A 26,442-nucleotide genomic window follows, 5' to 3' on the forward strand; every position below is an offset into this window, starting at 1 on the left:
CAGAGCAGGCGGGCGACGCGGAGGTCACTTCCGCTGCGAGGGAGGGGGAGGAGACGAGGATGAGCTCCCTGGAAGGAGAACCGCGAGACTGAGGAGCCGCGAGGCCGGAGAGAGAGAGAGACAGAGAGAGCGTGAAGGGGGCGGGGGCGCGAAGCCAAACCGGCCGGCCGGCCTCCCCGTCCTGGAGGCGTATGGCGGCGTCCCTCCCATGCGTGCTCTCTGAGGAGGGCAGCCGAAGCTTCCCTCGTTCCAACGGACCTAGCGAGTCCCGGCGCATCCTTAAGCGGCTGCGAGGGTGATGGTTTTAAAACACCTTTCAACCGTGGAAATGAGCCTGGCCAAAATACACTTAATAGGGAGGAGAGGAAAAACCTGGCTCCTACGGGGATCGTAGGTATGACTCGCGGAGGGAGAGGCGAGAGAAAATTAGCCGCCTGGAGGGTGACGCTTTTATAAAAGGCAGCCGGCCAAATTTTCTTCGCGTGGAGCAGGTGAATGAAGGGATCCCTGAGGGCAGGAGAAAGGAAGAGAAAAAAGGAGGTGGGTTGAATCGGTAGGAGGATAAATGCCAAGGGGGAAGAACTGAGAAGCTTCCAGAGGGGTGTTTATTGAAGAAGAAGAAAAAATAAAGCTTGTGAGAAGCAGGAAATAAAGAGAGGGTGGAAGGCCAAGGGCAGAAAAGAGGGGTTGTAAGAAAGAGTTTTGAATAGAGCTTATTTTATTAAGAGAGATGAGAAGGGAGCCTAGGATTTGTGGATCAGAGAACTTGGATTAGGGATAATGAAGAAAAAGAGTGCAGGTAGTCCTCGATTTACAACAGTTCACTTAGTGACCATTTAAAGTTACAACAGCACTGAAAAATGTTTTTCAATGTTATGACCTTTGACTGTTTTTCAAAGTTATGATCAAAATTCAGGTGCTTGGCAACTGGTTCATATTTATGACAATTGCTATGTTCCAAGATCATGTGATCACCTTTTGCGACTTTATGACAAAGTCAGTGGGGAAGCCAGATTCACTTAATAACCGTATTACTAATTTATCAGCTGCAATGATTCACTTAACAACAATCATTTTGGAAGCCATCAACCTAGTCAACACTGAACCATGATTCGTTGAATAAGACACTTGGTCATATTCAAGCCACACCTTGAGATGAAGCATGAGTTCGTGTTAAGCTAAGCCAGTCTATATAACAATCTGAGCATGAAATACAATTTTTTTTTCTTTTGCTTCCATTGAATCCAACTGATTTATAAAAGATGCTATCTTTCTAGTTGGGTTTACACAATGGGTTATTACTAGATCCCAGTCACCTGATTATGTGCCATCAAATTTGTGCTAATTGTTAGTGACTGCATAGATTACCTCAGGATGATCTCTCCCCATCTTGTTCCTTCTGATCACAAGAAAACTGATAAAAATGAAATAATGGTAGTACATTATTGTGGTGCTTTGATCACTGATTCGTTCTTATAATGGTAAATCCTATTGTTTTCAAATGTTATTTACTTGTAGAATACAGGTGTCAATCTCGCCGCGCCATGTTGCTGTCAGGTGATGTTTCTTGACGTTTTCCCATTTGCGGAACTGGGGTGGGCATGGTCTCCGCATGACGTATCCAGCCTGCGGGCCTCCAGTTTGACATCCCTGCTGTAGAAGAATAAAGGCAAACTTTAAGCACTATGAATTCATAAATGGTAAATATGCTGCATACACTACAAATTGTATGGACAGCAAAAAGTCTGTGATTCATTAGGACAGAAGGTGAAGGTCTAGTTTAACCACACTTTCCTGCATTACTTTTGTTCTACAGCTGGCTGTTTTCCATCCCATGAGATAGAAAGATGAGTTAATGACATAGAATCACATCAACTAATATCAGTCATTTGCCCTGTGCTATTGAAAAAAAATGCACATCAAATCACTGATTTAAAAATGGGCTGAGAAGAAATTACGTTTCTTCCCTCCTAGCAAAAATATCTGCTTTCCCCCTTACCACAGAACAGCAGCACTTTTCCCTCTCCCTTCCAAAAAATAGCCTTATTAATACCATCATTTGACATGTGTTGAAGGAAGAAAAATCTCGTCCAATAATATTTGCATGACAATAATAGAGTTACTAGACATATTGCTATTATATTTTATCATGCTTATTAAAATATATTTTGGTCATTTCAAGGCATCAAACATACCTAATCCCTTGCCTCCAATTTTCTCCACAACAATCTGTGAGGTGGACTTTGCTGAAGGTGACTGACCCAAAGTCACCAAACCAGATGCTTTATGATACAGTGTATAATTGGGGCTTTAAAATATTTATTTAAAACTGTATATGACTGCCTTATATGCAATCATCCTAGGTAACCCACAAAAGATTAGCAATAACTATATCATCTGTACCAGAAACATGCTTCCCACCATAGCACCATAACATCCATCTGTTCAAAAAATATTGGCTTATCCTCATCCTGGTCTAATGTTTGGTGGAAGAGATAGTTCTTCAACACTTTTCAGAAATCTAAAAGGGTACAGACCAGGGGTGGGATTCTACCAGTTCTGTCCGGCTCTGTAGAACCGGTAGCTCTGAAGAGCAGCAGACATAGAACCGGTTCTATGTCTTCTGATGTTTTGGCCCACCCACCTGCCCGGGCTCTTACCTGACCTTTATTTCCTGCTTTTTCAAGCTCACCTGCTGTGCGAGGCACAGCTGCAGTTGAAAAGCAGGAAAAAAGTGCTGTTTCAAACGCTGCTTCTCTGCACTCAGCGCTGGTCAGTTGTCCAGGCAGCAGGCTGATGATGATTTACAGGCACGTGCAGGGAAGCACGTCGTAAATCATCAAACCTCGTAAATCACTGAACCGGTAGTTAACCCTGTCGGATCCCACCTCTGGTACAGACCCTCTGAATATCAGATGAAGAGCTATTCCAAAGGGTAGATGAAGAAGGCACTGCTCCAAGGTCTCACTAGAAGACAACATTTAAGAGAAGAGATCTAGGGCAGTGCTATTTAATGTGGTGGAATAGGCAGATATCCTTAGAGAAAAGACCCACAAATGATCTAATTCTGGCCATTCAAAGCTTTAAAGGTGAGTACCAACATCTTGAATTGCAACTAGAAAGAAGCCAGTACAAAATTGTTTGACATATTGTGATGTAAAAACCAATTGTGGTTTATTTATTTACAGTTAAATACAAATGTCCCAGGCCATTTAAATCTCACCAGATCTAACCTAAAAATATTTTAATTTGTATTTCGTCCACTGCAATTCTACAGTTATAGCTGGCTTTAAGTATATTTGTCTCTATATAAATAGGAGAAGGTTTAATCTGAATCAGGTTTATCTAGTTAGATTGCTCTTTGGGATGTTTGTATCCTGTTTAAATGAATTAATAACTATTATATTTATATATTAATTAATCTGTAAAGTGTAAAGATTTTGTGGAGTACGTTCTGTTGAACTTATTGGATTTACTTCCAAATGATGGGCAAATGTAATACACAATAATTGTTTTTTCAGCAGTGTAACTATCCACAAGCCCACTTTTTCTCTTGGATCACTTACAAATTAATTTCAGTGATAGTCTAGAGCCGTGATGGCGAACCTATGCCACGCGTGCCGGAAGTGGCACGCAGAGCCATTTCCCCCGGCACATGAGAGGTCGCCCGGAAGAGCCACACGGCGCATGCACACACGCCACCGTCGCCCGACAGTGATTGTCAGGTGGGGGGGGAGTGCACAGGAGACATGCACGCATGCACAGAGATGCACGGCACATGGAGGAATTGCACATGCATGCACAGATGGATGGCGCACGGGGATGATCATACATGCATGCGCAGAGGTGCATGGCGCATGGGTATCGTGCATGCATGCGCAGATGCTTGGTGCACAGCGGGGGAATTGCGTGTGCAGATGCAGAGACACATGGTGCGCAATGGGGGAATCGTGCACATGCACAGATGTTGGAGAATTGACAGATCTTGCTACAGATGCACAATATTTTTTTAAAAAAAGGAAAAGATAAACTATCACCTCTTTTGTACTTGAGATGATAAAATGCCAACATTCCCTGTTGAAAAGGGTAAAGACAAATCTCTTCAAACCATGGGGACAAGGCAACTTTAAAAAGGAATTAAATAGAAAATACAGTGCTCCAGGTAGACCATAAGATGATGTTCCCCATGTCAATTTTTTAAAAATCATTGCAAAGAGATTGGAGCAGATTTTCAAAATTATTGTTCCAGATATCAGAAGATTATAAAAAGAAATTTCCTCATATACAATCTGAATTACATTTTAAACCTTGAAATGCTCAAAATTATATTGAGCTTGTAATTGAGTAATAATAGCTATAATGCAGAGAGGGAAACATACAAATTCTTTCCTATATCTGTTACCTATTCTTCCAGTAATAGTACTTCAAGCCTCCTTTCTTTGCTTTAATTTTCCTGCACACCCCTTTCCCCCAAAAATTCCAAACTTTAATCTGAGACTCTAAGATTCATATTTTCCTCTTTCCTCAACCCAGCAATTGCTGCCTTGGATTTAAATTTTCTGACCCCCAAATAGGAGAGGCTGGAATATCTTTCCCTTGTAAATTTATAGACTGTCTTAAATGTTAAGGTGGTCAGCTGGGAAGGCATACAGCTAATCCTTGATTTACGACCACAACTGAGCCCAAAATTTTTGTTATTAAGTGAGTTTTGCCCTATTTCTGTGATGGCAAACCTATGGCACACATGCCAGAAGTGGCACAAAGAGCATCTCTCTGGGCATACCAGCCAGAAACTGGAAGATCAGGTGGCTGGCACACATGTGCGTGCTGGAAACTGAAAAGTCAGCTTCTCAGCACGCACATGTGCGCCGGGGAACTGCTCTTCCAGTTTTCGACGCTCTCAAAAAACATAAATCACCGAACTGGTAGTTACACCAGTCAGATCCCATCCCTGCCTTAAAACTTCATCCCTGATTACCTTCTCACACTCAGAAGAACCAAAATGTTTCTCTGGTTTTTAAATGACTGGGAAAATGATTAAACAGGGAGATGAAAGTTTAAATTATATACATAGAATATTATCCAAAAGTACTCAATGTCTACTCATTCTGTCTGCAAAATCATCCAACCATCAATGAACCATCATACAGACCCCATTCTGCTGCTTAAGTCATTAAGACTAGAGAAATTCTTTGGAGGTTATTCTTTAAAAGGTTGGATTAAGTTATCTGGGGATCCAGAGTCTAAAAAAAAGAATTATAATGGCCTGAGATATGAAATGATTGAAGTTAGGCTACAACTTCATTAGGAGAACCACAAGTTCCCAAGTATCTACTTGAGCTACCCATCACTAACATATATTTATCCACATCAGATGGAATACTTGCCCAGGTGGAATTTAATATATGCCTATGATCAGAATACCAGAAGAGGTGGAAATCCTGGCATTGTCCAGAGACTATAAGGATTAAGACTTACAGGAAGAACATATTAAGTGGAATCCCAGCAAAACCAAATTATTTTTGCCTCAAAAACATCTTAGTAACAATCAGAATAGAGCTGGAAGGGACTTTGGAGGTCTTCTAATCCAACCCACTGTTCAAGCAGGAAATCTATACCATTTCAGACAAGTGACTGTCCAGCCTCTTAAAAACTTCCAGCGATAAAGCACCACAACTTCTTTTTCTCTCACCCTCTCTCTCCACTCTAGTGGTTACTTTAGATCAGCGGTGTCAAACTCGTGTTATCACAGCAGTGTCACATGACATATCAGGACTTTTCCCCCTTTGCTAAACTGGGCATGAGTGTGGCCAGAGTGTGACACATCCGGCCCATGGGCTGCAAGTTTGACAGCCCTGGTCTAGATGGAGTTGCACTTAAAAAGTAGATCCGTGGGTTTGAGCCCTTCTGGACTTAAAGCAATCATTGGAAAGACATGCAAAGAATATTGCTTTGGAGATCTTTGTCCAGGTTTGGTTGATATATCATTTATAGTCTTTTTGGGGAAGGAGGTTCTGGTTACAATATCTCACATTTTTATTACCTCCTGATTAGATTACTAAAGAGCATGTTGCATGGGTATCCTTTAAAGTCTACACAGAAACTTCAGTTTGTATAAAATGAAACATCCCAGGTGCTAGTATGTAAAAGTCATCTCTTATATATACCACAAATGTTGCAGGTGCTGCATTTGTTGCTGAACAATTCAGAGTGATGATTTTCACCTGCAAAGTTTAGAATAGGAAAACTCGGAGTTTTCACAATGACTAAAGGGGCCATTTCAACAGTCTATCATTGATGTGAGCCCTGCATTTTTGTTTCTAAAAAGGAAATAATTGAAAATTTTTACTCCTTTCTAACATGTTTTAATTGAGCCAGAAAGAATACTTTTATAATGAACTTCATAGGCTATGAATCAGAGCTAAATCCATCTGTTCAGTTTTTGCAACATTTTAGTTGTCATTGAACGTGAAAAAGGCACAGTCGGTTCCTGACTCACATAATGGGTACTTTAATATCTCTTGAGTCTAAAATTCTACTTTGCACAGCTTGTAACACCAACTTTTTCTTTCTTGTTAAGTGGGAGGAATACTGACTGAGAGTATTCAAAACAGCACCATTACCACCTGTCATTTCCTGATACTCAGCTGGAGAACAAATGAAGAGATCCAAATTTTAAAACTGAAAGAAATGCATTTGCTCCATTGAAGAAAATTGCCACTGCTCTGGTTATCAACTCTGCAAACTGCCGACGCACTTTTGCGCCCAACAGCCTTCTGTTTTAAATCAACGAACATCAGCATCATCGGTTTTTAAGTATGGGCAGTGCGGACTTTTTGCCTGAGACTAATCAAGGTTAAATAAAAGTGTCTTGAGAGAAAACTAAACCATAGCATAATTTGCTTCATTTTAATTTATTGTATGGTGGTTATATTATTTATATATTATTTATGGCATAAGAATTAAGTATGAACCAGCCATTATGTTTGCCATGGTTTGATCTGATGTAAATGTAGTTGCACATTAGACATCTGTAATACTAAATTCCAGGTTCAGAGAAGAAACGGAGAGAAGCAAATATGCTGTTTGGGGAATATCTGTACAGTACAATTAGAAATTAGAGACTTATTTTCATCATTTGAGATGATCTTATAATCACTTCTGTCCAATGAGACATGGCCTAATATGTAACTGGACAATAAGATCTAAAAACACAAATGTAGATTGTTGAAAAAGATAAAAGAAATTAGTATACTAATAAATGTATTATAAGTTGCTGAAAGACTATCTGCATTAAAAAAATATGTCTACGCATCGGCAATTTTAGAAAAAAAGTGGAGGAATTTTCCTTTGTTTCTGTAAACAATTTTCCTTTGTTTCTATAAACAAAGATATAGTTTAGATATAGTATATGCTCTTTGAATGTTTAACTCATTGTCCAATGAAAGTGACTGTCTTAAATGAAACCTGATTGCGATGTGAATCTATCCAAAATTGAACTGAAAAGCCTGCTTGGGTGGGGGGAGTTCTTCAGAATCCTGAATTGTTAATGACAGCTTCTTTTGCTGTCAGAAACAGTGGGTTGTTACTGAAAATGCATTAAACTGATTCACGCTTCTGGTTGGTGTAATTGATGGCAAACCACCACCTTCAAATTTCAAGTCAAAGACAACCCACACACTTCCCTCTTCCTTTAATTCTTTCATGTGGTCCTGGGCAGCCACATGGTTGCCATTATTGGATGAAAAGGGCAAGAATTAATTCCCGTTTCCTAGGAAACAACTGTGACTACAAAGTGTCAATTGAAGTGATTTTAAATAAGTCATGTTTAGTCTGTGGTAATACAATCTATAGCAGAGCTTTTATACTTTCCCCCAAATTTTACCTCTTTTAATAGAGAAAAATACTTTTCCAAAAACCGAAAAGGAGAGTTAAAGTCAAGAAGGAACATTATGTCTACTTATTTTTAAACTTTTTTATTTCTGTTAGATGCATTTGAAATGGGTTTTAAAATATTTTAATGTTTTAAAATAATAATTGTTCTAATATAAGATTATTCATAATTAATAATTAAACCCCAGATTATAGAGTGATTTTGCCCCCTTTATATTTATACCTTGCACTCTGTGCGAAAGAGGTGAGAAAGCCTGTTGTTTTGTTTGTATTTTTGAGTTATTTTAACATTATATTTAACATTGAGTTATTTTGAATTTATATTGCCCAGAATTGTAATGGAGTCAGGCAACATTGTAAATAAGGCTAAACCAAGCAGAAAGAATTGAGAGATGAAAGGAAATAGGCATTACAAAACAGAATCAAATTTTAGAAAAGCACCACATGCCATTTGTAATGAGAAAAGGTAAGACTAGAGATAGAATATTTTGTTTCTATAAGTAGCTATCTTCTGTAGTAAGCCAGTAAAGCTGATTTGGTATCTTCTAGGTAAAATGGTACATTCAGTCTTCGATTTAATTCTGATCATGAGAACAAAGTTCTCTAAATTTAGTTTGTTCAAGACTACCTGTATAAGCTTGGCCTGGTTCTAGTACGTTTTAGTGTGTGATGCTCCTGAGCGCTACTGTACAATATATGTACATCTGAGTAATAATAGGTAACTGCTGAAAACTGCCTAACATTGAACTCTTACTGACTAGACAAGTAGAGCAGCATATGCAATAGCCATAAAATAGCCACAAAATCCTTATTGTCAGAAATTAGATCAACATCTAGAATTTTAACTGCCTATCAAAACCTTTCCTATCAAAATCCTTCCTATTGACACCTGTCCTAACAATATTTAAAATGCCAATCCTGCTAATAGTGATTTATTTCAGTTATTACATGGTACTACTGTAGAATATTATTGAAAGTAATTGTCTTCCATCACCTCTTGCTGCTTCTTAATTGCTTCCTCTTCAGCCCCACCAGATTAAAAAAATACAAAGCAAACTTCCATCCAGAAATTGAATAGAACAAAGTGTGGATAAGATCTGTTAATATACAGTACCTCTCTGAGCATTATCTCACACCTCAGCTGTGTGAGCCAGGAGGCTTCCACAGGGTATTATTTTCTATTCAGAAAGATAGAAGAGAGCCTTATCCTGTATTTTGTTCAAGAAGAAATTTATATTGACTAGATATCTAGTAAAGTTTGCAAAGCACAATCCTCTAAGTGCCTTTGAGACACCAGTATGCCTAAAATACTCTGTGCATGTTAGTTATTTGTTCTGCTTTGCTTCTAATTTTATCCAAGACCTTCTGTTTCTTCTCAACGTAACACTTTGTCCTCTTTGAAACATTGTCTAGAGGTTCATTTAACTGGGGATATTGTCTGATTTAAGGAAATATATGTTATAATGATCTGTTAATTTTTCAATCTTTATTAATTTGCATATGCAAACATGTTTAGAATTTTTAAAATTGCATGTTTCATTTTTAGAGGATGCATGTTTGATTATAATATATGCCCTTTTGGAAAAAGCATTTCTTAAGTGAGTTAATAGGAAATACTCTTCTAAACTGTAGTTGCTGCCCTATTTTATAAAGTTTATTAAAGGCTCCAAATCTTTGAAATTAATTGGAAGTTTCTTGTGTTAAATAATCTAAAGAATTTGATTAATAAAACATTACAGCCCCACTTTTCATTTCCATCCTTGCCAAGAATGAGGCAAGTTTCATTGAGCATAAGTGAAGTTAAAAATGTTTTTTGTTAAAATTAGACTTCCTCTAAACCAGGGGTGTCAAACTCATGGCCCACGGGCTGGATGTGTCACATGCTGGCCCCACCCCCGCCCAGTTTAGCAAAGGGGAAAAAAGTCCCCATACATCACGTGACAGTGCCGTGATGATGCGAGTTTGACAGCCCTGCTCTAAATGGACAAGCTAACCTTTGCTTGTTTGAATTAAATATTTTGAAGGTCAAAAGATACTGCTTAGAGCAGGACTGTCAAACTTACGGCCCACAGGCCAAATGCATCATGCACTGGCCATGCCCACACCTGGTTTAGCAAAGGAAAAAAAGTCACGATATGTCACATGATGCCGCCGTGACAATGCGAGTTTGACACCCCTGGCTTAGAGGAATAATACTATAAGAGATTTGGATTTTTTAAAAATTACTCTTGTGTTTGATAAAATCTCTTTATCACCAGCCAAAGCCTTATGAGGACCCAGATTGTTGGCCATATGCAGACTCTGTAAACCCTATAGAGAGGACTGTAAAGCAATTTGTAAGTCCAAGTGCTATTGCTTATGCACAACAGCTAAAACATGCACGGTGTACAGATAACTTCTACCATAATAATATAATAATGTGTATATCTTCAAACTCTTAGTGATTTGATAAAATTACCAGCAGGATGGTATAAAAGGAGAAACAGAACTGTCCCCATGAATGTTTCAGATCTTGCCATAATCAGATCCTACCAGAATGTTTAGAGATCTTACCTGCTAATTTTATATGCGATTGGCAACTTGGTGTTGCTGTCTGGGAAATGAGAATTTTTATGGGAAAAAAATACTATTCATCAGTGACCAGTGAGATTTCATTGACTGGGATGTCTGGGAAGTGGGTATCAAGGTGGTTTCCAAGATGGACTTTTGCCTAAAAAAATGACTTACCATTCTTATTCTCAAAGATTCCCAATTATGTGTAGCTGGTTAAGATTTTAATGTTGGTTAATTCTGATTTATTTTCAAAATATACTATTTTTTTTGCCCTGCTAATAGAATAATATTCCTATAGATTAATCAATGGAACAATTCGCTTGCCTCTAGAAGTTGTGAATGCTCCAACACTGGACGTTTTTAAGAAAGATCGGACATTTGTCTGAAATGTTAAAGGGTTTCCTGCCTAAGCAGGGAGTTGGATTAGAAAACCTCCAAGCTCCTTTCCAACTTTGTTATTCTATTTCTATGTTTTGGCTCTTTTTTCCATCGTATCTCCTAGTTACATCAAGCCATGCTCTTTAAAGTTCCCTCTTTAACCACCACCCTCTTTTTGTGGGGGATGAATTCAGCCTATCGAATTGGCTGGGATTAGCCGGTAGGGCTATCGCCCTCTTATGAATCTTGAGCTTTGCGAGTTTCCGTCGCGGCCTCCGCTGGCTGAGTTTCTGAGTTAGTGAGTTGGCTCTCAGTCCTTTTCTACCCTGAGTGACTGACTTCTTTCCCTACAACTGTTATGTCCCGGATCCTCAAATCGGTGGATTACGAGGTTTTCGGCCGGGTTCAAGGTGAGCAGCGGAAAAAGATACGGAAACTAAATATTAGGAAAGGGGTCAGGAGGAAGAGAACTGCGCTGGCAAAAAATAACTTCAGAGCGCACGAACTGTCTTCTCAGGTTACAAAGAAAAGCTGGCAAGGAGAACCGTTTATATAAAGCGAATTTAATTGCCAGATCATGCCGACCGTGCTGGCTCAAACCTGTTCTGTGCTCAATTAGTCTTAAAAGTGAATTGAGCCGGCAAGGCTGCGCGGCAGGTGCACTCACTATTTCCATGCCCCAGCTCCATTAATGTCCCAGTTACAAGTTACCATTACCTCCCGTGCTACCTTGGCAGGAGAGCTGTTCAACTGCTTTCTGGGATTAGCACGTGTTTTAAAAACGGGAGATAAATTTTCATTTTAAACTGGCAGTGAAAGATTACATTATTAAATCCTCCTTCGTGCAAAAGCTAGTCATCGGAGAGAATAGTCTTTTTCTTAATACATTTTATACATATTTATTGTTTATTGTACCCTATGACTATTATTAAGTGTTATATACCTCATGATTCTTGACTCTCGACGAATGTATGTTTTCTTTTATGAACACTGAGAGCATTTGCACCAAGAGAAATGCCTTGTGTGTCCAATCACACTTGGCCAATAAAGAATTCTATTCTATTCTATAAGGGATTTAAACACATCAGCCATCTTTCAAAACTGCACAAACACACTTCAGTGAAATACAAAGATGTAGTAGGAACAGCAATAACTTGACCAATATATGTGTTCTGTCTTCAGGGAAGGCACCGTAAATATCGTATTTGAGCAGTGATTATGGATGATGACTGTGAGCATCCATGCTTTAGCCACATATTTTGAGGGATAGTTCAATCTTCTGTTTGTTTTCATAAAACTCCTCTTCAGCTCAAAACCACTCATCCTGGGTAAAATGATTGTAGATTTGTCACCAAAATGACTGCACATATAAATAAGCCAGGAAAAAAGAAAAAGAAATGATTATTTCCTACATCTCTTTCTCTCTAAAATCGCTAAGAGCTTTGCCCATCAAAATATAGCCCTCTCTGATGTAGGGAGCAAACAGTTAAAACCATAATAATAAAAATAGAACTAAAAATGCAATGTCCTTAATTTAAAACAAAAGTGTTAAAATATCTGACAACTAAATTAAAATAAAGAGCGGAGGATTAAAATTGATTGAGTGCAATAACAGAACCATAATAAAATATTTTCCTGGTAGGAAAATAATATAAAAATAGACACCATGTAGGACATACCACAGTTAGGAAAACTCTGAAAGTACATAGCTATGTAAAACTATGAAAGTACATAGCTGAGTTCCACATGTAAAAGATGTAGAATGGAGAGTATGTCTGCACCATACATGTAAAGAAAAGCTATACTTCTCTGTACATACATCACTATTTCTGAATTGTTGTACAATTTGATGTGTCTTGTAAAATGATATGCACTCTCTCTTTCTATATGCGAATCTATGTAATAGTTCTGATTTAAATATTTTCTAGCTAACAAATGTATGATACTGTAATTCCATTAACTGCTAAATAATTTTTTATTTATTTATTTATTTATGTAATTTATATGCCGCCCATCTCACTATCCAAAGTGACATATTCCATTTGTGAGTTATGATTATATCAGTGAAACACTTGATCTTAAACATATTTACATAAGTGAAAGATAATTGAATATATTATTTTATTAAAATATTTTCCTACCCTATATGTACCTGAGTAAAATCAATAGAACAGCAACCAAGTAGCATAATAAAAATACAGATGATAAACTGTGATAAGTTTTTTATTTTGCTTTGTTTATCAATTCTCAAATGATCCCAAAAGAACCTAATAAAGAAACAATACAACAACTTAAGCAAAAACAGTTGAATATCATAGTGAGAAATTATTTTCCAATATTACCCCTAGCCCCAAATACAGTTCCATAACCCAGATGTGTATCTCATTAACAGTAGAGCTCAGTTGACAAATCTTCCACTGAATTCAGTTATACATCTGGATCTCACTGGATCTCTCCATTGTTCTTCCAATTTTCTTTGTTTCCCAAAATGTGTTACTTTTAATCGCTTTTCATTTTACCAAACCTACTATCAAAGTAAAAACTGTCTGGCAATCTTTAATTGGTTGTTATAATGCTGTCTTATAAATAAAAATGAAATGTTGTTCCATTGAGCAAATATTTAAAGTTTTATTTTATTTTTTGTATTCTTCTTTCTCAGGGGTTTGTTTCAGAATGGTAAGGCACCATGAAGTATATCATCTTTACATCACGTCTCTGTAACTTTTTTGAGAATAGAATAGAAAACCTGTGCCAGAGACTTCAAAAATCTGCAGTGCAAAGTTTCTGTGTTAATCTGGAGAGTTAAGTATCATATAACTGTAATGTGTGCTTTAGAGGAAATCCTTTCACACTAAACCCTGATTTTATGACCATTAGTTATATAAATATCCTAATCTGTTTAATGTTTTATTTAGCTACATAAGAAAAAAGGTACCAGTATTGTACAAAGGATCCCAGGTTACATGGAAATCTTGCATTTCCCATTATCCATATTTAAGATTGTGCAACCTGGAAAGACGGGAAAGCTCATCTTTCATAATGATCAAGAAACACAAGCAGACTTTGTTCACTTTACAAAGCAAAGTAGAGATTGTTGAAATGTTGGGAAAAGTTGAAACAGTTGACAGTACTGTATTAGCAGAGGCATTTCAAATTGGGATATCTACAATTTTACAACCAAAGGTCAAAAGACACCTTCTTGTATTTTCAGCAGTGGGGAATAAAAATTGAAAATGAAATGGAAAACAATGAAATATGGAAAAAATTGGCATTAGAAAATACTTTCTATGCAAGGTTTTTTCCAAATGAGTAGTCATGGTGAACAAGTGTCAAGCCCACTTCTGTGTGAAGAAGCCTTGGAAATGAACAGGAAATTAAATGGTAATCCAACTTTAAGGCGAGCTGAAGAAGGTTAACACAAATCAGGTTTTTCCATGGGATTCATCATTTTGGCATTCATTGTGTAAATTTTACACGCTGATCAAACAGGTATACAGTGCCTGAAACAGAAATTCACATATTTCAAAAATGAGAACTTCAATGCTGAAAATATTTTTAACACTCTTATTATTTCTGGACCCTTCCACTCTGAAGTATGTAGTGTATTAGAAATTGCTTTGCAGTGGCTACAAGATCAACAGGACTGAGATGTTGTACTGTTCCTGCAGGATTTGGCTGCAAAAAGATAATTCAAATAAAAATATTTCAGAACATTATTTAAAAAATGCAGTATAACCATCTGAATGGACATAATCCAAATTCTTTTGGGCACAAAGTGCAAATTATACAGTTATTTGGTTCTCACTTAAAAAAATTAATCCAGATGAATATTTGTTCCGTGTATGAATTTTCTCTCTCCTTCCACAGAAGCATCATTTATGTCTTATCTTGAAACTGTAAGTGCCAGGCACAGAACAAACTTATTTTAAAGCCTTGCATTTATTGTATCTTGAAGCAAGTACAAACCATAGCTTAGATCTTAAATTTCATAACATTTGCAGCATTCATGTAGAATGCTTCATTAGAGGACTTGGATTGGGGCAGAGTGTCTAGAGAAGATAAGAGCTTAGTTGCAAAAGACGTGCCATATTCTTGATGGCCTAATCTGAATAGTGTTTATATTAGTTATCTGTGCTGTGCTACACACAAACCTTTTTTTTAAAGCAGACACATTTCTAAACAGTTATCAGATGGGGCGAGGCTGTGTATTAATTAGAAGGGTTTTTTTCCTTACTTGTTTCAGTTTTTCTGCAAAAATTTGTATAAGTAAAAAGTTGAGGTTTTATGTTATTACTTTATTCTACTGCATCAAAACAAGCTGAAAATCAATGCTTTTCTTTTTCTTTTCCCTTTTGCCGTACACTTTTCTCTCTTTCCCTTTTCCTCCCTTATTTTCCTGTTATCTTTATTTTTCTTTGTATTTTATATTTTGATAAAATAATTAAATATTTGAATCCAGCATTATAGGGCTGGACAGGATATTGGAGGTCTTCTAGTACAATACCTTGCCCAAGGCAACTCTTTATACCATCCTGGAGAAATTATTTTTCCAAACTTTTCTTGAAAACCTGAAGTGGTGAAGCACCTGACCCTGAGAGGCAAACTGCCCCATTGATTAATAGTTCTCACTGTCAGGAATTCTTCCTTATTTCCTGGTTAAATCTTCCTCTGACAAGCTTCCACTCATTGCTTTTTGTCCTTCTTTCAGGTGCTATGGAGAATAAATTGATGGCCTCTTCCCTGTGACACCCTTCAAGTATTGGAAGACTGCTATCATATCTCCCCAAACCTTCTCTTCATTAGACTGCCCATACCTAGTTCCCTTAGCTGTTCATTGTATGATTTAGCCTCCAGGCCCCTTATCATCTTTGTAACTGTTCTCTGCATTCTCTCTAATGCCTCAGCGTTTTTTTGTATCATTATTGGAAGAGGGAAACCTCATTTTGCAGTAGTTCTTTTTTCATTGAATCATTGAATAAAACTGAAGTTTTGAGACTGAACTGTACAGGTAGTCCTTGACTTACAATCATTCATTCAGTGACCATTTGAAGTTGCAACGGCACTGAAAAAGTGACATAACTTTTTCATACTTATGCCTATTACAGCATCCCTGTGGGTCACATGTTAAAATTGAAATCCTGGCAACTGACTCATATTTATAATGATTGGAATCATGTGATCACCATTTGCAACCTTCTGACCAGCAAAATCAGTGGGGAAGTCAAATTCATTTAACCATGTTACTAACTTAACAACTGCAGTGATTCAGTTAACAACTATGATAAAAAAAGGTCGTAAAATGGGGCAAAACTCACTTAACATAAATTTTGGACTCAATTGTGGTCATAAGTCAAGGACTGCCTGTATTGTCACAGTTTTAAATCCCGAATGCATGCTGATTATATCTTCTTCTTCTTCTGTTTGTTTTCCAAACCAGTACACAGAGGATAAAGCTAGGAAAGCGGGTGTAGTTGGCTGGGTTAAAAATACCAGACAAGGAACGGTTACTGGACAAGTGCAGGGTCCAGAAGAAAAAGTGAATGAGATGTAAGTACACTGTTTCCTTGGTGTGCTGGCTAGCTTCAGTAAATTGCTAAGTTTGATTCAAATGCTGCTGCCAATTAATAAAGAACAAGCTTTCTAGAGATAGTGAAATTTAAACAATTCACCAAATGAATTTTCTTCAGAAGAAAACCAAACTCTGGTCATGAGAACTTGAAACCTCAAGCAAGCTAAACCAGAAATATAGAACTAAAGTACAGTTCAAGACATCTCAGTATTGACCCTGATAGTGCTGAGAATTGTAGTTCAGGAACACTTGAAAGGTCATAGATTTCCCTCATGATCTAAAGTCTTCCAGAAGGGAAGTACATCTACCTTGTTGGCACCCTATTTTTCTAATACAGCTAGTTGCTGTACTTGTCATTAATTGTGTTTTCTTTATATTTAATCTTAATCACATATTCTCTACAGTACTTCTGATTTTTATTATTAGAACTTTTAATTCTTTTACATTTTCAGCTATTAGAGTAATATTATCAATATAATGCTGGCTACTGATATTTCTTCCTCCAACTTTAAAACCATGTCTGTCTTCTAATCCAGCTTCTAGATAGATAGACAGACAGACAGATAGACAGGAGACAGATATATGTACAGAGATAGACACACATGTATATTTGTGTGTGTATGTGTGTAAGGAAAGACTCAAGGCTGATAGTGTGATTTTTTTCTCCTTATAGTTTGTGGTTCCTAGTACTTTAAGAGAGAAAAGCACAACACCTGTACTGAAGGGAGATAAAAGAGAAATGAGGAAGGCATAGGGTATGCTATTGATGGAAGAGAGAAAGGAAATTGTTGTAATGGAATGTGTGGATGACCTTGGGGGATAGGGTGGACAAATGCTACCTAGGAAACAATCAGAACAAGAGAGGTAGGAGCCCCCAGTGGTTTAATGGTCAGAGAAAGAAACTTAGGAAAGACCCACCCTAACTGATCAGTTAAAAATGGGGTGGGAAGTCTCTTCAAATTTGCAGGAGTCTATTAATATAATATTATGGCAAAGTAGACTTAGCTCATCTAATTGGGTTTCCTGTCTGGTTTGCCTGGAAGGGCTGACAATTGTGTTGGAAAATTAAAGCCAGTTATGTGTGAAAAAGGTAAAACTAAAGTAGTTGGAATGAGCAACGACCTTGAAATTATAACTATGAAAGCCTCATACTCTTTCCAGAAATGCAGACCAATTACAATCAGTCAGCAAGAAGTAATTGTTATTTTTCCTTCTTACAATCTAATGAAGACTGAAAGATGGAGAAGCAATTCAGGAAAAGGAAACAGTGCTAATTCAAACTTCAGTAGGACTTAACTGCTAAAAGTGGAGGATAGTATAGGATTAAATGTAAGGTAAAAAGAGATTAAGCCTGAATAAAAGGAACAGAATTCTCAGTGCTTTAAAATGAAGACAAGAAAAGAATCATGGTAATTCTGCTTTTAATCTAGAAAAGGCAGATAATTAAGGACACAGGGTAAAAGGGAAATTGTAACTTTGTTAAAGATATGATATCATTTATAAATTTAATATATACAGGTGAAACTCAAAAAATTAGAATATCGTGCAAAAGTAATGCAACTTCAGTAATGCAACTTAAAAGGTGAAACTAATATATGAGATACTCATTACATGCAAAGCAAGATAGTTCAAGCCGTGATGTGTCATAATTGAGATGATTGTGGTTTACAGCTCATGAAAACCCCAAATCCACAATCTCGGAAAATTAGAATATTGTGAAAAGGTTCAATATTCTAGGCTCAAAGTGTCCCACTCTAATCAGCTAATTAAGCCATAACACCTACAAAGGGTTCCTGAGCCTTTAAATGGTCTCTCAGTCTGGTTCAGTAGGAAGCACAATCATGGGAAAGACTGCTGACCTGACAGTTGTGCAGAAAACCATCATTGACACCCTCCATAACGAGGGAAAGCCTCAAAAGGTAATTGCAAAAGAAGTTGGATGTTCCCAAAGTGATGTATCAAAGCACATTAATAGAAAGTTATGTGGAAGGGAAAAGTGTGGAAGAAAAAGGTGCACAAGCAGCAGGGATGACCGCAGCCTGGAGAGGATTGTCAGGAAAAGGCCATTCAAAAGTGTTGGGGATTTTCACAAGGAGTGGACTGAGGCTGGAGTCAGTGCATCAAGAGCCACCGCACACAGACGGATCCTGGACATGGGCTTCAAATGTTGTATTCCTCTTGTCAAGCCACTCCTGAACAACAAACTACGTCAGGAGCGTCTTACCTGGGCTAAAGAAAAACAGACCTGGTATGTTGCTCAGTGGTCCAAAGTCCTCTTTTCTGATGAGAGCAACTTTTGCATCTCATTTGGAAACCAAGGACCCAGAGTCTGGAGGAAGAATGGAGAGGCACACACTGCAAGAAGCTTGAAGTCCAGTGTGAAGTTTCCACAGTCTGTGTTGATTTGGGGAGCCATGTCATTTGCTGGTGTTGGTCCACTGTGCTTCATTAAGTCCAGGGTCAATGCAGCCGTCTACCAGGAGATTTTGGAGCACTTCATGCTTCCTTCCGCAGACGAGCTTTATGGGGATGCTGACTTCATTTTCCAGCAGGACTTGGCACCTGCCCACACTGCCAAAAGCACCAAAACCTGGTTCAATGACCGTGGGATTACTGTGCTTGATTGGCCAGCAAAGTCGCCTGACCTGAACCCCATAGAGAATCTATGGGGCATTGCCAAGATAAAGATGAGAGACATGAGACCGAACAATACAGAAGAGCTTAAGGCCACTATTGAAGCATCCTAGTCTTCCATAACACCTCAGCAGTGCCACAGGCTGATAGCTTCCATGCCACACCGCATTGAGGCAGTAATTGCTGCAAAAGGGGCCCAAACCAAGTACTGAGTACATATGCATGCTTATACTTTTCAAAGGTCCGATATTGTTCTATGTACAATCCTTGTTTTATTGATTGCATAAAATATTCTACTTTTCTGAGATTGTGGATTTGGGATTTTCATGAGCTGTAAGCCATAATCATCTCAGTTATGACAAATCATGGCTTGAACTATCTTGCTTTGCATGTAACGAGTCCATCTCATATATTAGTTTCACCTTTTAAGTTGCATGACTGAAATAAATGAACTTTTTCACGATATTCTAATTTTTCGAGTTTCATCTGTAATATAACCTAATGTTTATATATATATTAGGTTTAACACATTAGGAGTATATATTTTGTATAAAAACTTTATATACTGTACATATCAAAGCATTCAACCTCTTGCTCCGTGGTTTTTACCATAACTTAATTGGAACCCTCTCGGTATTTAGAGAGAATAAATAAGGGGAGAGCAAACAGCTTTGTTCACTTCTTCGCCAATCTGCAGCTGGTCTGTTTTGCCATATTCTGATTGTACGGTGGCTTCCTGACCTGGGTATAGGTTTTGCGTGAGAACAGTGAGGTAGTCAGATGCCTGAAATGAAGAGGTTGGAAAAAGTTTTAAGATGGCAACTGTTTGATAGAAAGAATGGAAGGCTCATGTGTATGTTTTTGTTGTTTTCAATTTCTTCTTTATTTCTTATTTTCTATCTTTCTTCATATGTGTATTTTATTATACTAAAAATATCTAATTAAAAAAGGTGTTAGCTGATTCCTGTTTTCCTAAAGACATTTCACAGGTTAATATGATTGACACAATGAGAGGTCTTTCTATAACCATCAATGCACATGCTGACTTCTTTTTGGTGTTCCTTAGTGGTAATTAATTTCTCAATTATCCAGCATGCATCAGCAATAATGTCTTATAATGCTGGCTTGACCTTTTCTAAAGCTAGTTTGAACCTCTGGCTTTTCTCTTTTCATGTGGGCTTTAATTTGGTTTGGATGGTCCTAAGCATTGTTTTGCTAGCATGTGAAATTAAGTGTGTTGTATAATAGTTTTCATGTTCTAAGTCTCCTTTTTTTAATTGGAATGTAGACTGACTTCTCCCAATTGATGAGCCATTGTGATGTTCTCCAAATTTTCTGGCATAATTTGGTTAAAACCTTTATCAATTCTTCTGTTGCTTTCTATATTTCCATGGGTATTGCCAGTTCCTGTGGCTTTCCACTTTGGTAATGATTGAAGTGCTGACCCAACTTCATATTTTAACTAATAGTGTTTCATGAAAGTTGGAAGTATCTCCTAAGACTCTTGGATGTTGACATCTTTTCTGTCAGACTTTAAGTATATGCCTTCCATCTTTGTTTGATCTTCTTTGAATCAGTTAATCTGGCCATTAGCATCCTTTAACAAAGTGATCTGAGATTTTTGAGTTTGGAGATCTTTTGGAAGACTTCTTTTGTTTTTCCATGTTTAATGTTTTTTATAGATGTCATTATAATATTGCTCTTTGGCTTCTCTTCTGGGTAATTTCCACCATTTGTTCTGACTTCTGGTTTGCTTTTTTTCTCATTATCTTTGTTAGTCTTTTTTCACATCTATTATTAACAACTTGATTTCATTCCAGAGTTGCTCTGATTCCCTATCCATAGTTCAGGACTTCAAAGCAGTTTGCAATGTTCTCTGTGAAATATTAGACACGTGCTCCAAATCATACTGTGGAAACTGGTTCATTTTCTTCTTTAGCTTAGCTTGGACCCTGAGCATGAGCATTATGTAATCTATTCTATGGTTAATTCTTTTGCTACCTGAGCTCTTCTATCCCCTTGAACCAACAATAGAATCAATTGGGTTTCAGTGACCTGACCCTCCATGTACATGCAGACATTGCTTTGGTTGTTTGAAGACTGACAACCCAAACTTGCATTTATATAAATGTAAACCGAAGTCTCCCAATCCAACAAGAAGGAATCCACCCTAATTCGAATTGAGTTAATATGAAAAAAAATGCAGAAGTTTGAAATAGGATAGAGCAGGCTACACTCTTCTTGAGCCCTTTACATTTCATAATATTATAGAGATGGCATGATTATCATAGCCCAAAATAAAATATTTTTCTTTTGCTGAAAGGAGAAAATATATTGTAAAATTTTATTGTAAACCATGCTTGTCAAATGTAAGTATTTTAAAAGCCAAATTTTAGATCTGGCCATTTGCCAAGAGGAAATGGATGAGGGCAGAATGGAAGCTTGTTAGTCTAGTTCCTGAAAGAAAGGAATCAGAGCATTAAGTACTGAGAAAACAAAACAATAAATCAAAGCAACTCATTATATGAGACTGATGAGAAGCAATTACAACACTGGAGAAATAATATAGCTATGCTAGGATCATTGATGTATAATAACTCAAGTGAACATATATTTGGTGACCTGGTTTTAAGATACTGATTTTTCCAGGAATGTACAACTGAGATTAGAAATCAGAATAATTATATTTTTACCAGTCTGATATTCTTCAGGTATATTAGACGACAGTGTAATTGTTTCCAGTCAACTTTGTCCAATCTCATACAGTGAAAAAGGACTAGAATATTAATATTTATTTTCTATATGCCACCATAATATGCATGGATCCCCAAATGTTTAGCAGAATGAACTATTAAAACTAAAGCAATAATAAAGAACAGACAAGTAGTACATTGCAATAATGTAGATAGTACCCCTCATCATACTCAAGAGCTCTGAAAAAGATTTCACTGGTTTCTAGAAGACCAATGGATTTGTGTGTGCTGATCTAACTTTTTTGGGAGGCTCTTCTAGAATTTAGAGACCACAGAGGAAGGGCTGGGGACACCACTATCCCTGTCTTCTTCAACTGTCAGCAGTGGGAGGATTTGTTGGGGAACATGCACTGGATGTATTATTTCTGCAAAGGTCAAAACATGTTTGAGCTTTATGGACTAAAACAGCACTTTGAACGGAACCTATGAATCTACAGGCAGCAACTTTAAGACCCTCTGAGGGAGAATTTCTGTCACAGGGTGCTCCTGCTTAACCCAGACCAGGGTAGCTTCAAGAGATCTTTGCTGCTGCAATTAAGCTGAGGTTACGAGTTTGTGCAGGACTCTTTGTGAGTCATGGGCCCAGAATTTTGGTAATTGATGACAAAATTTATTATTATTTAGCTTGAAAATGTAATATTATTTACATGTATATTATTTTGCTAAATATTCCCAAATTGCATTTTAATCTGACTTGAGCCACACTAGGCCAGGGGTCCCCAACCTGTGGGCCATGGCCCTCTAGTGGGGCATGAAGGGATTGCAACCAGGCCACAGAAATGGCTGATGAGCGCACATGCTCATCCTCACTTGCACAAACAACGGGCGAGCGTGTGCACACACGCTTCATTTGTGTGGGTGGCAGGGCCTCATGCACGCCACTTGTGCAAATGGAACTGTTGTGTGCACACTTGTTGGCCGCTCATGTGGAACCATCCCCCTCTCCCCCCCGGTAGTCCGCAAAGCCGGAAACTTGGAGTAACTCTTAACTAGGCTGTTGTAGACTGTATGTTTGACCCCTCTGGTTTAAATGATCCACTTCAAGATATGGTATAACTGGCTACATCTATATTTCCCTAAAAGAAAGTTGGAGTCAGGGCGCTACCACTTCTTTAAGGGCAGTTGCCATCACCCTATATCAGAGAACTATTGATTACCTTCCACATTCAGCTCATTTCCATTACCTCAGCCACCTCAAGGAGTCTGAATGGGAATGAATCCAAGCCATCAGTGTGAAAGTACATTTAGCTCCTATTCACTCCACTGGAATCTATAGGTTAAGGACTCTCATATACTGTAAACTGCAAAAGGTGATGCCACTTTAGACTGCCCCTGAAGTATTAAAACTATGGTGAATATCAGCAAAATGCTATGACAAGAAGTTACCACAACCAGACAGCAACTCTTCTTAATCTCTAAAAAGAACCAGCAGTCTTACAGAAGGTCACTGTATAATATCCCTATTACAAAGAGAAAAGTAAGAGCACTTCACTGCTATTACTACCACTTTATAGTTCAGATGTGAGCTTGTGCCTGGTCAGATTTGTGCATTTCTGTCAATGAAGACTTGAAAACGACTGATAGATACAAAATTCAAATGCTCTCAAACATATGCCTTCACTTCAGATATGGTTAGTTCTTAGATAGGAACTACTAAGAAAACCCAGGGCTTAGGTTGGGGGCGGGGGGGGGGGGTTATGAAAAAAAATATCAGGAAAACCAGTGACAAATCAGTCTTGTACTGTTAACAAGAAAATAGTGTGGACATGCCCATTGGTCATGAGAAGTTAATCCCAATTTCAAAGAGCTTTTACCTTTTTTCATCAGCCAAGTTTAGGCAAGGGCTATTAAAGAAATAAACACTTGTTTGATGTTCTATGAGAATACAGGAAGACATTTTTGTATCTAACAAATTCACCATCAGTAAATTGCAAAAGGCAGCATTATTCAGAACAGCTTATATCCTGCGACCATACCTCTAAAGCCACAAAACATTGACATTTGTCTATCCCAGGTCCTTGGGAAAGTGGATAAAAATATCCAAACCCAATCTGAACATCTGGCTAACTGCGACAAACCATTATGCTAATAAAATATTGATACAAATTAATAATTAAAAATAATAGGTAAATAAATAGACAGACAAACCTCAAAGGGCAGTCACAAAGGGATCACTGGGTCTTTTTCTGCCATCAGTTTTCTATATTTCTGTGTTTTTAGCACTGATGATGCAGTTTTTGTAATTGAATACTATAGATACATTTGAAGCCTTTATGAAGCTATGCATTAAAGGTATTATTGCAAAGTTTTATTACAGTACCTGGCACCCCAAATATTTAGCAGTTTATTGCCATATACAGTTAATTAAAAGAAATGCATTGTATGCACTGGATTGATTATGCTCTTAGGGTTATGGGTTTTTTTAAAAAAATTGCTAACGGATCTCTAGATGGAGCTGTTTGATGGATAATAGTAACTTCTGAACAGCAGTCTCCTTTGGATGCTGATGCATGCATTTTAAACTGCTCTGCAGTGAGCTTTGCCTCTTTTTTCAACATGAGACCCTCCCTTTTTTTCCCTACACTATCTTTATAGAAAGACACTCTACCAGTTAAGACCGAGGCAAGATCCAGATTCTGAGAACTAAGAACATGACAAAAGCAAATAAATCAGCCCAAAGCTAAAATGCCCACTCTAAAGAACGTCCTCGTTCCTACCACCTTGCCATGGTCTTTTAGAATGCAATTCCTAACATGTAGCTCTTCCCATAATCCCTGCTCCCAGCCTGAGGTTCTGTTTCTTTCTGAATGCTTGGGGACACTTCAAAACAAAATCCTAAGCTGCAAATGCTAGTAGCCTTGCTTAGCGACTGCCTCAGACATAAACTCTATGCAATTATGAAGGTGATAAAAAAGTAACCTTGTGATCAATGCCCACATTTACAAACTTCACAGGTACACAAAGCAAATGAAAATTGTAGTAAGATCGTATGCACAGTAACAGTCATGTGATTTTTCACTTAGTGACCATTTAGGTTAATGACCGAGTTTCTGATCCCAATTGTGGTAATTAAACAAGGTTTACTAATACTGACCTATCTCTTTTCATCCTTCTCGTTTGATTTTTTTTCTTAAATTAAAACATTGAGCAAAAGAAAATAGCATTCTTTATAACACTGTGCTTAGCAGTTCACACGAAACTATAAATATTTAAATGTATATTTTTATAGAAATACTTATAAAATGTGTGTGGAATAATATTTGTTTCCACTACAACCATACATAGTACCCAAGGTCAATTTATTTTAGCCCACTGATTTAAGAATACAAAAATAGTATGCCAAACAATGTTTTACTTTTTGGTAGTTTATAAACATTCATTCTCACTATTTATTCTCACTCCTCATGCTGGCAGGATATGTTTCATAGCTAATATTTATCATTCAAAACCATTGGAAAAATGTCTTCCAGTCACTCATTGAGGAAATATTACCTGTTACAAAAAAACATCTCTGCTAAAAAAAAAACAATATCCTGTATGGCTACAAATACATGTGATTATAACATCATTTTAAAATTGCTTCAATATTTTTACTGCAAAAATTGAGTTTTCCCATTATTTTCTTAAAGTCACGGCTATACTTTATAATCCTTAGCAAAAAAACGAACTGTTGTGCTTATTGCTATAGCAACCTGCAGAAGTTTGATAGGCATACCTTTTTTGGTATGAGTTTTCCTTACATTTACATTGCAACATAATTCATTGGAAGACACAGGGTTTTTGCTGGAGGTGGGGGTAAATTTACCTCATACACCAGGAACCAAATTCAGACATGATTTTAGGAAGCTGACAGAGGCTGAAAAAAATAAATGTATTTCTGAAGAGTGTTGCACTTGATGAACAATTTGAATAGAGCCATTGATACATTGGGCTTTTCAACTATTATTTCAGTATATTTGCTAATTAACTATCTCGTCTTTGTCAGCCCCCAAAATAGCTTAGGAAAAAATGTTGTATTTTCAGTTTGGAGAGCAAAGTTAATGTATAAATTGAGGCTTTATGACTCTATTTCATAGAATATGCCATTATCAGCTCAAATCAGATCACTTTTAGTTATGCATCCTCTCATTTCTAGAATATGGCCCTAAATATATTATGCAAACCTCAGTACAGCACTCAAGGCAGTAAAAGTTGTGTACCTCTACATATCTGTATATTGTTATCCAGTACATAACATCCACTCTCAAAAACAAAGCGAATTTACCTATTAACCAATATAGTTGTTCATTTGACTATTTAAATAATTTATATGGCCACCTATCTTATACCAATGACTCTGAGCAGAATAAAGGTAAAGGTTTCCCCTGATCATTCATGTCTAGGTGGCGATGCTCATCTCCATTTCTTAGCTGAAGCAGCCAGCATCATCCAAAGACATTTTTCATTGTCAGATGGCCAGCATAATTATATGCCGAAGTGCACGGAACAATATTACTATCCCACCAAAGTGAAACCTATTTATCTACTCGTATTTGCATGCTTTTGAACTGCTAGTGGGCAGGCGCTGTCCAGCTGACAAACTCAGAATTTTTAACTGCTGAGCCATTGCACCACTACCTGGGCAGAATACAAAGATTAAAACCAACAAATACAATCATAACC

At 37.4% G+C, this 26,442-nt stretch overlaps 2 protein-coding genes and 2 long non-coding RNA genes across 4 annotated transcripts in view; 3 read left to right on the forward strand and 1 right to left on the reverse strand.

Annotated features, from left to right (window-relative positions):
• Positions 1-57: 57 nt before the first annotated feature.
• Positions 58-7,218, forward strand: LOC148132744 (uncharacterized). The gene is made up of 3 exons (XR_015748731.1): positions 58-491; positions 1,519-1,700; positions 6,581-7,218. It is a non-coding gene; the product is annotated as an uncharacterized LOC148132744 (long non-coding RNA).
• LOC148132745 (uncharacterized) overlaps positions 1,542-26,442 on the reverse strand; it is a 110,320-nt gene continuing 85,419 nt past the window's right edge. The window contains exon 3 of the long non-coding RNA XR_015748733.1: positions 1,542-1,653. This is a non-coding gene — a long non-coding RNA (uncharacterized LOC148132745). The remainder of the gene's footprint in view (positions 1,654-26,442) is intronic.
• CIMIP6 (ciliary microtubule inner protein 6) overlaps positions 11,093-26,442 on the forward strand; it is a 75,871-nt gene continuing 60,521 nt past the window's right edge. Inside the window, exons 1-2 of the mRNA XM_087960903.1 lie at positions 11,093-11,234; positions 13,484-13,500. The gene's annotated coding sequence lies outside the window, so the exon portion shown is untranslated. The remainder of the gene's footprint in view (positions 11,235-13,483; positions 13,501-26,442) is intronic.
• ACYP2 (acylphosphatase 2) overlaps positions 11,093-26,442 on the forward strand; it is a 45,438-nt gene continuing 30,088 nt past the window's right edge. The window contains exons 1-3 of the mRNA XM_026676702.2: positions 11,093-11,234; positions 13,484-13,500; positions 16,262-16,371. Coding sequence (XP_026532487.1) covers positions 11,183-11,234; positions 13,484-13,500; positions 16,262-16,371 — 179 coding nt within the window. The 5' untranslated portion in view covers positions 11,093-11,182. The remainder of the gene's footprint in view (positions 11,235-13,483; positions 13,501-16,261; positions 16,372-26,442) is intronic.

This window comes from Notechis scutatus, chromosome 1, assembly GCF_049901735.1.
Source record: "Notechis scutatus isolate UNSWTSFEM ecotype Mainland chromosome 1, rNotScu1.2, whole genome shotgun sequence".
Lineage (NCBI taxonomy): Eukaryota > Metazoa > Chordata > Lepidosauria > Squamata > Elapidae > Notechis > Notechis scutatus.